This window comes from Bufo bufo, chromosome 3 (genome assembly GCF_905171765.1).
Source record: "Bufo bufo chromosome 3, aBufBuf1.1, whole genome shotgun sequence".
Lineage (NCBI taxonomy): Eukaryota > Metazoa > Chordata > Amphibia > Anura > Bufonidae > Bufo > Bufo bufo.
Genome location: NC_053391.1, coordinates 244,913,922 through 244,929,049, shown reverse-complemented (window position 1 = coordinate 244,929,049; position 15,128 = coordinate 244,913,922). Strand labels below are relative to the sequence as shown.

Below are 15,128 nucleotides of genomic sequence, written 5' to 3'. Positions count from 1 at the left end.
ATTTGGCCATGGCAACCAATTGGGTTGCTGCCTTCACTTTCTACAGGCCTTTTAAAAAATAAAATGTGAAATCCGATAAGTTGGCCATGGACAACTACTTCACATTTCATTTGCACCAGCTTTCATAAATGTTCTCCATAATATGCATATACAAAACACCGTTTCCTAAAAACTTATGCACACATCCAATTATTTCAAATAATAATGTCATTATTTTGCACTCATCTATACACAAAGGATAAAGAACATAATATACAATTATATCAACACTTCAACTGGAGTCCTGACTACATTCAGAATGAAGGTACTTATATCACCGATTTACATCATCCCTGGCTTCCAAGCCTCCCAAAGTACACCTGGAAACTTAATTCTAGCCTCATACAGTAGGTAAAGAAGGACCTTCTGCATGGCCACTGATAACCTTGATCACCATTGTATCGAATATCAACTGCTCCTCTTGATAAATTCCCCAAAACTTTCCAATGACAACTCTTTTGGCTTGACCCACAGGGTCTGCTATTACTTTTTCTTTCCATCCCCATTAACATGTAATATGTTCTGCCCTATGTCTAGACTCCCACTGCTTTACCATGATTCACCCTAGGACCCCTTTTTAAAGTATTTTTAATACAACCAGATGTTTGGTTCAGATTGGAGAGTATACATGAAATATCACAATATGTCTGTCTCTGTAGCTTCTAAGAATAATTATTCAGCCTACCGACATATCCTGGAGTGCCACAGGCAGTGGACATAATACCGCTTTCCTCCATCTTAGAAAGACCAAAATCTGTGATCATAATCTTTGCGTTTTCATCTGGCGTGAGGTAAAGAAGGTTTTCTGGCTGCAATGCACAAAATACAAGATTATTGTATTGGTGAATATTCGTAGTTTCATAGTATTACCACTATTTGTGTTTTATATTAACTTATACATGAAGATTTATGGAGTTCTATGAGTTTTGATCTGTCCATTAGTACAGATAATGAAAAAAGCTCAACTTTTCTAGTGCAGTAGATTGCATTATAAGGCCTATTGTCTGAATATGTTATGTTGTGTATTTTTACCTTTAAGTCCCTGTGAACAATACCATTGTCATGAAGATATTTTACAGCTGAGAGAACTTGACGGATTACGGTACTGGCGTCTTTCTCTGTGTAAACTCCCCGTTCTAATATACGATCAAAGAGTTCTCCTCCGGATACCCTATGAGTGGAGTTAAGGGATATTATGATTTTATCATACTAGACAGAAAGCAAGATTTATTACATTTTAGAAGTATGAACATAGCATCATATCTTGAAAATATAGATTTTAAATATACACTTTAATTACATATTCTTTCTGAAATTCAGATGCATGGAACACATTTTCAAAGGCAGAAATTTCTGCAATACTTTTGCAACTGCAGAAAATATAATAATCATTCATCTTGAAATAATTAAGGCCGAGTTCACACTTCAGTTATTTGGTCAGTTATTTTCATCAGTTATTGTGAGCCAAAACCAGGTGTGAGTCAAAAGAACAGGTGCAGATCTTTCTATTACACTTCACTACTGGTTTTGGCTCACTGTATGTGCAGGGTCTGCTCTCCTGAATGTAGATGCCCAACAGCATAGGTAGGTTTAGAGTAGGACCTGCCTGACTGAGACCACCTTGGCGCTGGTAGGCGGGCACAGATGTGTTTTGGTCAAAATATATTGGCTGAGAGTCTCAGATTTTATCATATCAGAGTGAGGGCTTAGTCCATATATAATGTTTGCATCTATTGTATGAGTGCATTTTCTTTTTTGATTATTCTTCACTACTGGTTTTGGCTCACAACAACTGATGTAAATAATTGACCAAGTGTGAACTCTCTTAAAAAGAAGTCTTAAAAGTAAGTTTCCTTACTGGTCATTTCTCAGAATTTGTCTATTATGCTCCACAAGTGGGTGATATTGACATATCTTCCACAAATATTGCATAATAGGAAGTACAACCATGTGTTCCCAGCCAGGTAAGACAACTATACTGAGGTACAGAGCAATTATTTGTAAACCTACTCCTTATGTTAACTGGTAATTTATGCAACTATCTCTTGAGAATGAATTTAGACATTGTAACTACTAGCATATTCTAACCATAGAGAAACAGTACTTAGCAGTAGACATGCAGTGAATATTCCTGTTGGAAACAGTTAGGCTTTTCATTTATCAAAACTGTCTATAATAATAATACAAATTTAATACGAATACTTTAATTTTCCCCAAGCAGGTAAAGAAATAGAAACGGAGATTTGGTTGCCATTGGCGCGGTACCAAAACAGTTTTTTATTAGACAGTTTTTTAAATGAGGCCCAATCGAGTGCAGTAGATTACTTACAACTGCATGACGAGGTAGAAATGTGAAGAGCTCTCATAGATGTCTTCAAGTGTCACTATGTTGTCATGTTTAATCCTGAGAAGAGGAAAAAATGAATGTTCAGTTACTTTTATATCGTAGATGGTGAAAAAAGAAAAAGGTAACACGTTGTACAGAACTGTCCACAAAGATGGTATAATAGAAAAACCTAAAACACCATCAGGTTACATCTAGACTTTTTACATCCAGAAAAAGGCAAACATTTTAAGTTTTTGTGAATTATGTGAAATTGCTTTTACATTTGTGGCCAGATCAATTGGCATCTCCACAATACCATTGCAATGGATAAATATTGATGACCCAACTGAATGGGACAAGTAGCTGTTATTACTCAGAGCAGCCTCTACAAATGAGACGACACACAGGTAATCATAAAGAGGAAGCACGAGCACCACCTCCACCTCAAACAGCTGATCGGTGGAGGTACCGGCAGTCGGACTCCCGCCAATCTGATATTGATGACTTATCAGTGTTTTCCCACTGGGCAACCTCTTTAAGACTGAAAGCCAGTTTGTCACATATAAAATGTCTTACTTCTTCAACACTGCAATTTCATTTTCCAAGCTCCGATCTCTTGCACTGTTCACCTTCTTTATGCACTTTAATGCATAATGATGTCCGGTGGCCCTGTGCTTTACTAGAAACACCTCTGAAAAGGCCCCGCTACAGAAGAGAAAGGAGATATTGATGTATGAATTTTATATACAAGTGAATTATACATGAAAATACTTTTGCCCCATGCACCACATTTAACTCATAACCATAGTTTTAAATCATAACCAATGAAATGTCTTGGGTGTCTGTTCAAAAGTCCATCAGGACAATGCCTTTACATATGTCCTATTAGGAGGTTCCCCACTCTGTAGGTTCTCACGGGCTACATGCCCATTGTTCGGGGGTTCCGTGCATGCCTGCCACGCGGATCCAGACCCATTCAACTTGAATGGGTCTGTGATCTGTGCTGCACCACAAAAAAATACAACATGGACAGAAACACCACAGAAGCACTCCGTAGTGATTCTGTAGAGTTCCATGCCTCCATTCCGCACCGATCTTTCGGAATGCGGACCCATTCAAGTGAATGGGTCTGCATCCATGATGCGGGGGGCACACGGCTGGTGCCCGCATATTGCAGACACGCTGTTTGCGGGCCGCAATATGTGCAGGGCCAAACAACAGCCGTGTGCTTGAGCCCTTACATGGTTAACCACTGATCCAAATGCTTAGCATGTAACACAGTGACCACTACAGAGTGATGAAGGATCACATAGAGCCTACCCTGGAATTAACTGCTGGATACCAGATGTCAAGAGAAACCAGGTCTATGACAATCCATTATTCAGATCGGGTAATCTTCTTAGCCAACGAGATAGCCATACACATTAGCTATGTTTTAAAAACCTAAACCTTCTGATTTTGGTGGAATCGACTGACCATGTAATGTGTATGGTGGTCTAAAACAGGATCAGCCATATTGGATTCAGTTGCTTGATCCTTTTTATTAGCAGGGAGCAGCTTTCTTTTCTCTGGCCATTCAATGCTCAGCAGAGAAATAGCAGTCGGCCAGCTTAACACTGCACATAATAACACACCAACCATCAGTGGATGAGGATGCTTGTATTGTTCTGTAAGTGATGTTGTTATACATTCGTTTTTTTAGATATTCGATATTGCTCACATTTCTTTTACAAATAGGATTAAAGGTTTGTAGTATAAAAGAGACTTCCTTTGCCGCTGACAATGGAGAGTTGCATCTATACGGCATTTGTTACCACAGTGGACATCAGAGCTAATGTATGGAGAACATATGTGATATTACACATTTCTGGAAACATAATAGGTGAGCATGCTATTACTGTAGCCATGAACTTATGGTGGCCGTATACATAAGATTTGTATGAATAATGCCACCCACCAGCAACATGAGAGACTAAACTGGCTGATCAAGGAGGCAATTTAAAATAAAAAAACTGACTGACTTCTGCAGCTTGCTCATAGTGGCAAATATTGGATAAAATCAGCTTTGACTGATGACAGCTGAAATGTTCTAACCTGGTGTATTGCTAACAAATACACCATTTCAGGTTCAGATTCTCATTAAAGAGAGTACACATACCACTTAAAGAATAGTAAAATAAAGTAAGTTGCTTAAAGTAAGGGTCCATTCACATGTCCGCAGTGTTTTGCGGATCCGCAAAACACTGGGCCGGCACCCCAATAGAAATGTCTATTCTTGTCCGCAGCTGTGGACAAGAATAGGACATGTTCTATTTTTTTCCGGAGCTGCGGAAGTTCAGGGCTGAGCACCGGAAATGCAGATGCGGAGAGAACACTGTGTGCTGTCTGCATCTTTTCTGGCCCCATTGAAAATGAATGGGTCCTCACCTGTTCCGCATAGTTGCGGAACGGATCCGGACCCATTCAACGGACGTGTGAATGGACCCTAATAGTGAATATTAGGCAAATGTATGTCCTTCTTTGGCAAATTAAGTAAATACAAAAAATAAAAAACTTACAAAGAATAAGGGTTAGATAAAACATAACACATAATTACTAATTACATCCACACTTCACTGACTAGATCCAGAATTAAGGTACTTACATCACCAACTGAATTGACCATGACACACATCAGCTTGGAAGCCCATTTCAGCAAAAGCAGTCAGAGACTCGATTGGGGAAAAACACTAATTTTCCTACGCAAGGATCTCTCCCTCATAAGTGAACTTCAACAGCTTGCTGAAAAGGTCTAGCTTTTATGCTGTTTTAACCAAAGCGTTTCACCTCTTAATGGAATATACAATCTATAAGAGTCACTGTGTATATCTTGTTTATCTACAATTATTTTGGATCTTGGAGTGGCCAATTCTTAGATACACAATAAATCAGAATCCCAAGATAACATTGGTAGACAAGTCTAACCCTCTTGCCCAAATATTTCATTTTCAGGTCAAATAAGTGGGATAATACTGTGTAGACATATTTCAGACATGTTTCTTTGTTCAGTCTATCAGATAAAATGGACAAAGTCTTTCCCCAACATTCCAAAAACTGATTAAAGATGTTTTATAGAGGGAGTTGCTAAATACTCGACTATAGATCAAAAACTGAATCAGACAAGTATTTGCACTGCCTTCATTTTGTAGGTGAGTAGCATATTTTGGATTTTAATTATATTCCTATAACATTGCAGTAACATAACAGTATTATGGTTTATGTTATAAACTTGACTTACAATCAGGTTTATATCACTCTGCTAAGATATCTGTTGTTTTGACACAATCTGCACTGAAGGCTCTGAATAGAGCCCCCAACACAGATGTCACCTCGAAATTGTCATAAAAAATTGGTTTGTTGAGTTTATTGTAGAAAGACTCTGCATAGAGAAGCCGTGACTTCAACCCTACCGAACACTATGGGGATAATTGACTGCAAGCTAGGCCTTGTCACTTCAGTATCCAATCTCACTGATGCCTTTGAGGCTGAATGGCCTTGAAACCTTGCAGTCAGTATGTAGTTGAAAACCATCTCAGGAGACCAGAGACTGTTCCAACATCAACGATCCCACCCAAGGTCTTCTTTCAAGAGCAGGATCTTGTAAATTAGATAAAAATGTTAAATTCAGGTCTCCATGTCTACATTTGGCATATGGTGTATTTATTTGCAATCTTAGAGTAAATCCATTATACTGTATATGGTGCAGTATCACTGTAAAGTTATCTAATGGTGTTCAGTACAGAATTATGTGAACTGTTTAATCTTGGTTACTTCATTGGTATCAAGTACTTCACTCCCTGATTAGCAACCACTAATCCTTACTAAGTCCCTCAATGTCTTAACCTCTGATTATTTTAGACAGGGACACGGGCATAAAAGGCCTATTAATATAATCAGGAACATCCTGTTCAGTCGTATTGATTGTCCCTCTAAGTACATAGCTTAGTCCATTGCCATAATAATATAGAAAAATCATCTGCCACTTGTTGAAATAATTTATATAGTAGAATGCAAACACATTTCTATGACTTTCAGGAGATTAACATGGTATAGTGCTCCAAGTATGCATATTTGCTTGTAAATGGCTTATTGTATTCTCATGTAATCATGACATTTCTGAGATTTCATTAGTGTTTAGAAGTATAAACCACTCAAGATATCAGATGTGTAGTAAGAGATAACTGAAGGGGAACTGTATAGATGGGCTGCAAGTAATTACATAGGAGCATTACTTTATGGCTAATAGCAGAATTTCTGTTAATTCTGTTGACAAGTGTCACACATCTAATGGTGGCACATGGTGTATCAATCCTTATAAATGCTGTAAAACCTTCTTAGCAAGAATGTAAAATTTATGTCTTCATACTTTCTAATATTTAAAGGGAACCACAAAATGCAGAAGAAGCTGAGCAGATTGATATATAGTTTTAAAATAAACGATTCAGCAAAAGTTGTAATTTATTCATTCAAACCTCTGCTCTTTTTATGCTTAAAGGGATTTTCAAAAATATCTTTACTGATTATCTATCAGTATCTGATTGCTGCAGGTCTGACCGCCACCAATCAGCAGTTTGAGAAGGCACCAGTGCTTGCAGTAGAGCGGAGGCCTTCTCTCTGCTTACTAAGCACAGCTCTGTCCATTACATAGCGGCTGTGTTTGGTATTGCAGCTCACCCAATTCACTTCAATAGGGTTGAACTGCACCTTGGCCATGTGACCAAAGAACATGACATCACATTGCTTAGAGAAAGCTGGAGAAGCAACGTTACCTTCTCAGAAAGCGTATCAGTGGGACCGCAGAGGATAGGTCATCAGTAAAAATACCCCTTTAAGAGTCATGTTGGTGGTCTTGCTCAATGATTGACTGCCAAGGTAAGCCTGTCTTTTTCTGGAATGACTGTAAATGTTCCACAGAACCTGATGGGCTTACATTCTCCCTTTCTATAGTGCATGGTACATAAGGTACTGTATGACTGTATATGGTCCTGTATGACAAAAACTATGAGAATAGATTTTCCTTTCTGTACCTCAGGAAAAATAACTGAATACACATCTCTAGTTGCTAAGTACATTCTTAACAAGTCTGCTTCTGCATTGCCTGTAAGTGCTCTGTATCTGCCCTGGTAGAAAAAGTATTTTGTAACTTGAGCAATTTCCCTATGGACAAGGGTAATTGAAATAGTGGAAAGCTTTGGAAAAGCAATCTAATGTAAGACCAACACATGATCACAATGTAAGAAGAAGATTAAATGAAGCAGAAACCATTTTATCCACTACTGTATAGCCCAGCATTCTTCATATCTGCCACTACCACTTCAGAATACATGATAAACCATTATACAAGGTTAAATAGGCGGCTCTACCTGTACCCTAATAGATGGATCGGTGCTCACCTCTCGGCACCCCCAATACCGTAAATCATAAATAGCAGCAAAATATAATAAAAGTGAGGGGGCACTCTACACCCGGAGGTGCATGGAGTTAGATACATGATAAAATACACCTTTATTCCCTGGATAGCGAGATCAAAGTATTATATGATAAACAATAAACAATAGAATAAAAAATATAAAAATAAAATTTAAAACAATTAGGTCTCTATTACGAATAGTATGCAGTGCGGATGACCCCTCTTTGCTAGGGTAGTCTATCCTAACTGTATGGAGAGTCTATGCAATTGTTGCAGAATGTATATATATATAACGTGATTTGTTGATCGTTACAACCTTTTAAAGTTAAAGGAGCACTGAGCGAACAATAGCCTGGCAAGGTTTCTTGTCTCGTAGGACGTGTGTGATGGCATATATTGGATTACTTTATCTGGACTTTTTGAACAGGAGCCTCTCAAACCTAATAATAACCAAGAAAGCAAAACTCCAAATTGCAGAATTGGATGACTGAGATTATATACATTCTGCATAATTGCATAGACTCTGCATACAGTTAGGATAGACTACCCCCGCAAAGAGGGGTCATCCGCACTGCATAGTATTCGTAATAGAGAGCTAATTGTTTTAAACTGTATTTTTTTTTATTCAATTGTTTATCATATAATACTTTGATACCGATATCAAAGTATTATATGATAAACAATAAACAATTGAATAAAAAAAGGGAATAAAGGTGTATTTTATCATTTATTTAACTCCATGCACCTCTAGGTGTAGAGTGCCCTCACTTTTATTATATTATACAAGGTTGGTTTTCTTAATTGATATCTAAATGTTTTATTACCCAAAACAGTCAAACTGCAAACTGAGCCCTTAAACCACAACATGATCACAAAGTAATGATGCTGTCAATTCTCGACAACTTTCAGATCTTATGAGAAATTACCTGGATACTAAAAAGGCTACGTTCACATCTGCATCAAAGACTGTCACACTTTCAGTCACCTTAGCCAGAAAAAATAGCAGAATGTGTAGGTCTATTTTTCAGGCAAATTGACAGACACCATGGCGGAATCTGATAGACTTCCTCATAAGCCATGAGGTCTTTTTTCCTAATCTGATCTGAACAAAGCTTAAAAATGCATGGTTTTCATTTACAGAAATAATGAAGACAACGTTGGCAAAATGAGTTATGTCTAGGGCAAGGTCTGATGGAATGGCACAAGACGTTAGTATTTTTTTAGTTTCTGTATTTCAAAATTGTAACTATTACTCTGAAGATTCAAGAAGTTTTGCCAATCTTTATTGTTCTTTAATATTAAAGGGTTAAGATAATGTTATGATATAATCAAAATTTTGATGATTAAGATTACTCTCTACGGTATAATGTGTGAGATGTAGAACATTCAGTCTATGGAAACATTTTCACACTTGAGTTGTTGGCAGAATGCTCTTTAAATTCATACAATCTTGGAAGGCTTTTCAGAATTTTTATCAAACCAGTATGAGAAGGTTAAAGCTAAGTTAAGCTTTAAAGGTAGGCTAGGGCTTCAAGGGTAATTTACGGTGAGTCATTACAGCATATCAAAAGTTAAAGCTGAAATCCTAGTTACACAAGGAAGCGTTATGCAAGAGACCTTTAGCATCTGTAAACCTGGATTGGACAAGCAAAGCCTTATCAAGAAATTATCTTCATTCCCCTGTCCTACTTTCCACTAGCCATGTATGTGTGGTTTCTCTTACCTCCATGTTAATTTTCTAACCACAGAAATAAAGATATCAAGTTACTGTATATCTTTCGTAGTGCAAAGGCTGATATTGAAAAATGTAATTTACTCATCCTCTTATATGGACAATGAGATTTTAGATAATAACTGGGAACAAACACTTGTTCTGGATGTACTGTGTAAATGGGCCACCGATCACTTGACACACCCATTTTTGGATGATCACATCCTTCATGAGGCACCAAAAATGCTCATTTGTTCACAGTACATAGTTCTAGGTAGGGGACAATCAATACAACTGTATATGGACAAATGATCACAGTAACGATCATTCATCCCCATACAGCGCAGGTGATTGCTACATATAAATGCAGCTACCAAGCGGGCAATATTCCAATTTGCTATTGTAGATCTCTCAAATTTCCTTCAATACTATAAATAGCGAATCTATATTAAACTTTCTTCTCCATTTTATGCACAATTTTACTATATGACTATATTTTATGTTTCTATAGAAAAAAATACATCTAAAAATGTCTATTAAGAACTAGTCCAACAAAAAACAATGTTTTATGTTTATTTCAGTTCCTCTTATTCTGTGGTCTAATGCATATAGGAATGCATTAACAATTACAGAGCTAAAACTGCTGTCATTATATCTCAGAAACGCTTTTATGTTTGGTTTTATGCTCATCATCAGAGTTAAAAAGTAAAATAAAAGGCAGTCTTCTGTTCACAGACTAGAGCAGGAGTCAGCATCCTTTGGTACTCCAGCTGCTATGAAACTACAACTCCCAGCATGCTCCATTCACTTCTATGGGTGCTCCCAGAACAACCGAGCTAGAGTGCATGCTGCGAGTTGTAGTTTCCAAACAGCTGGAGTGCTGGAGGTTGCTGATCTCTGGATTAGAGCATAAGGTTGCCTGCATAATAATCTTGTTGTAATTGAGCACAGCTATACATGCTAAAAATCACTAAAAATAAATATACAAATGGAGGCAAAAAAGATTCTCTGTGTGCAAGCTGTAGATGTTATGTGCTATGATATTGTATAAATAGCTATTCTCAGATGTGTACGTCATCTAAGAATCACCTTCATTCGAAGGTAGCTGAGAATCTGTTAGCAGAATGCAGGCTCCTTTCTGTCTATGATGTCTGCTGAGAGAGTCCTGTCAGACAGGAGTAGATATGCCATCTGACTTCCTTGCTTTTGCTCTATTAATTCCACTTGAAAAAGGGAAGAAATTGTGATAATAGGCATGCATTAGGCAATTTATGTTTGCCTACATTTTGGGAACTTCTGCTCCCAATCATTTCCCCAGTCACACTAGAGCTGAACCTATACTTTCCTCCCTGACTCATTGCTTGGTGTTGTCCAGTTACATGGATGTCATTGGAGAGACACAAGGACCCATCTGAAGTCTGGTATTATTTGCACCGAAATTCGGTGAATCCCATTTTAGACATATTCGTGAAGCAAGTAATCAAAGAATAATCCACTGTGGATCATCCGACAAGGGGGTGAGGCTTTGTGGAAAGGGGTATGTGTCCATGGGGAAAGAGGTGTGGATTAAATGCATCATTTAGCACCAAAATTTTGGCACAAAATTATTTCACATAGTAAGATAACTAATAGGTGGTATCAAGTTAGGTAAAAAGTGTCTAATCATGCACCATAATTATCCTTTAGCATGAACCACTGTGATAAATTTGGTAGATCTTTTTACACCATCTACATTTTAGACAAGATTAGTAAATCTGTTCCACAGATGTTAGGACCATACTTAGCTCTACAGTTCTCAATGCCATAAGTGTTGTGACCTAGCAATTGCTGGGACTACCAAGATAGTGGTTAGTAGATGAAGCTTTTAGTACAAGGTAGGTTAGGGCAGCCATGTGGCTCTATTCAGACAGGGAAGCCATCAGGATTGGAAACGACAATAATTCTAGCCTTATAAAAGATAGACATAACAAGTGAGGGAATGCAGAAAACAGATATTTCTGTGAATGAAAATCTATCCCGTCCATGTGAATGAGGATGTTTGGTGGGCAAGCACATGGATTTCTGCAAGCTCCATTCGGATGAATGGAAATGATGCAGGAATTTGACACCATAAGATTTAACACTTAATAAGACTTGTCACCACAAAATTTAATGCAATCCTAAAGCACCATGTTATAGAGCAGGAGAAGCCAAATAGATTAATATTTTTGATGAAAAGATGAAATAAAACCTGCAATTTATACATTTATATCTTTGCTTTTTCCACTTCATGTGAACTATCGGTACGGGGAGGAGGTATCAGTGACTGATAGCTCTCTCTGTATGCACACATACACACACACACAATACTACAGATATATTCTTAATACTACAGACTATTCTTAATCAGTCTCTGTGAGCCAGTGTAGTGCGTTATCTCTCCATGAAAAACAACAAAAGCCATTGAAAAGCCTTTGAAAGAGTGCATTTAACGCACCATTATGCAGAAAGTAGGGTTGAACGAAGCGTGCTTTGGATCATAGATTTCAAGTTACTTCATTCAAAACTTCATTGGAATGCTCTACAGAGACCCATCTCCGTTCAGCATTCAAGAGTATGGACTGGACGAAGGTGAAATTCGTTAAGTCCGAAGTCTTAATAGACTTCAGTGAAAAACTTCGGTCTTCGATTGTACAAATTGAAAGGCAATTTAAAAACACCGATCAGACGTCAGCTTCGATACCGACTGGTACCTTGGCGCCAAAGCCAACTTTTTATTGTTCTTCACCAAAGTCTCGTGAGACTTCAAGCTTAGCGAATTTCACCTCCACATAGCCTATACATTTGAATGCTGTATGAAGACGGGTCTCCGTACAGCATTCAAACAAAGTTTTGAACGAAACGACTTTGGATCTATGATCTGAAGCATGCCTCACTCAACCCTAGCAGAAAGTGCATCAAGAGACCAAATAAGAATGGTTACCTGTACGTCTGTATCAATCACCGTTAACACTTCCTCCCTGTACTGATAGTTCTTTATAGGGAGTGGAAAAAGCTAAGATATAAAATGTATAAATTACAGGTTTAAATGGAACCTTGGAACCGAACCCGAGTTTGGGAAATGTTTTTTTACAGTATAAATCAATTTCTGAAGTTATTATTTGAAGTCTCGCGAGACTTCATGAAGTAATAACTTCGGCTCATCAGAGCCAATACATTCTAATACTGTACGGAGAGCTTGCTCCGTACAGTATTGAAATGAAGTTTTATGCGAATCGACTTTGGATGTTTCATCCGAAGGTGATTCGCTCATCCCTAGTGGCAGGTCCTTAACCAGATGCGTTAACTAAATAGTTGTGTTAAGTCGACATCTTCAATTGCTTTTCATTGGCTTTTGTTACAGGATATCACGATGAGTTAAGAAATTTGAGTTAAGCGTTTGATTGTTAACTCTACTACATCTGTATGTAGAGGCACAGGCCTGTACATACGTTTGGTGCTCTGTCTGGCAGGCCATGCAACAGACTTAACTCTAAGCCAGCCCTCTTGCTGGTTTAGATTTAAGTCATTTTCCTTGCCAAAAACCAGCATGGAAAATGTTAAGTGAGTTGGGCTTGTCGGCCCACCTGCTTCCCCGCTCACACCACACCCCTTTGGAAAAGTAGCGTGAGCAGGAAATAGTTGCAAGTTTTGCCTCACATAAGCCATGATAAATGTTCCCCTATGTCTCTATCTTGCACTTTTATGACTTTGGGCTTCAAAGCACATTTGCTTGGAGTTGGATAGCTTCAGGTACCCAGCCATGCTTTACAGGCAGATTGTCCATCTGCTATAGAACTATACCTCTCAGCTGGACAAAGTGCTGCCACATTTTGAGAGATTAAGACATAGACAGACAAGGAGAGAGATATTGCACCCTTTGGCTGGAACAGAGAGCGAAAGTACAGAAATATTGGAAGACTGACTCAGAGAGAGAACAACTGACCTCTTAACTCCTTATATACAGTCTCTAGAACTCAAAGCACCACCACCAGGCAGGAGACGCCCAAAACAAGGGTTTGCCCTGAGGTGAACAAAGGGTTGCAACTTGCAACCTTCCCTTTACTGTGGTGTGCTAGCCCAGGCAGAGCTGGAGAAGGATTGCCACCATAAGTACTACTACTCCTATATTTGCCACAGCCACCACTCCCATCCTTTCCACCTTGCGTCTCAACCCCTGCGAGCCACTGTGCATTGCATAAGCAGCAGCAGGGAATTTGACCAGCACAGCAGGGTATGGAGCTGGAGAAAGGGATACGTATAAGTTGATTTTTTAATTTAGACTATTGAAGGGCTTGTCCAAGATTTTTAATTATCTTAGCCAACCCCTTTAATGTGGCACGGCCACAAGTTGGCATGTAGCCCTAGCTCAATGGATGATATAGGCTGGCCTGGGACAATTGACTTCTCTAGAAAAATAGATTAGCACTGCTTCAAATAGATGTAGGATGAAAATCAGCGGTGATGTAATAAATACAGCAAGCATCAAGCTTAGGGCTAGTTACTATGAGCTGGCTAGGTAAGTGACATCTTTATATATGATCCTGTGCTCCAAGTTTGTTTTCTAGGCAGTAGATGTTAAAGTGCAAGCACGTAGCAGACGAGTGTTAGCAAAGCTCATGATTGCAACCCCCACCAAGTGTTTTTCCTTTAAATTACACTGCTATAAAGTGAATGCAGCGCAGTCTCCTGGTAATGATAATGGTGCTTGTGTTGCCTGGATACCGGAGTCAATCTCTCTGAATGATACGAAGCGACCATCATCAAAGCTTCAGTATCTGTGTATCCAAGGCTGTGCCATCTAAGCATAGCAATGATTTCGGCTCTAATAGTTTTAAGCTATTCCACATTCACTTTGACTCCTTTTGACATTTGTCTGGCTGGGGAAAATTCTGCTGTAGCTTTTAGGCTAGAAGAATCATGATGTTTGCACAGTACTTGAGTGAAGCATTACCATTATACCTTATATAGAATGAATTTATATATATATATATATATATATATATATATACAGTGGATATAAAAAAAAGTCTACACACCCCTGTTATAATGTCAGGTTACTGTGATGCAAAAAAATTTGACAATGATAAATCATTTCAGAACTTTTTTCACCTTTAATGTGACCTATAAACTGTACAACTCAATTGAAAAACAAACTGAAATCTTTTAGGTAGAGGGAAGAAAAATATAAAAATAAAATAATATGGTTGCATAAGTGTGCACACCCTTAAACTAATACTTTGTTGAAGCACTTTTTGATTTTATTACAGCACTCAGTCTTTTTGGGTATGAGTCTATTAGCATGGCACATTTTGACTTGGCAAGATTTGCCCACTCTTTGCAAAAACACTCCAAATCTGTCAGATTGTGAGCGCATCTCCTGTGCACAGCCCTCTTCAGATCACCCCACAGATTTTCAATCGGATTCAGGTCTTGGCTCTGGCTGGGCCATTCCAAAACTTTAATCTTCTTCTGGTAAAGTCATTCCTTTGTTTATTTGGATGCATGCTTTGGGTCGTTGTCATGCTGAAAGATGAAGTTCCTCTTCATGTTCAGCTTTCTAGCAGAAGCCTGAAGATTTTGTG

General features: G+C 38.3%; 1 protein-coding gene across 2 annotated transcripts in view; it reads right to left on the bottom strand.

Annotated features, from left to right (window-relative positions):
- The window catches only part of LOC120995074 (calcium/calmodulin-dependent protein kinase type 1G-like), a 43,775-nt gene that overhangs the window by 14,460 nt on the left and 14,187 nt on the right, over nt 1-15,128 (bottom strand). For both annotated transcript variants that reach the window (XM_040424060.1, XM_040424062.1), the window contains 4 exons: nt 2,942-3,070; nt 2,369-2,443; nt 1,072-1,210; nt 725-848 (listed from right to left, as the gene is read on the bottom strand). In XM_040424060.1, coding sequence (XP_040279994.1) covers nt 725-848; nt 1,072-1,210; nt 2,369-2,443; nt 2,942-3,070 — 467 coding nt within the window. The remainder of the gene's footprint in view (nt 1-724; nt 849-1,071; nt 1,211-2,368; nt 2,444-2,941; nt 3,071-15,128) is intronic.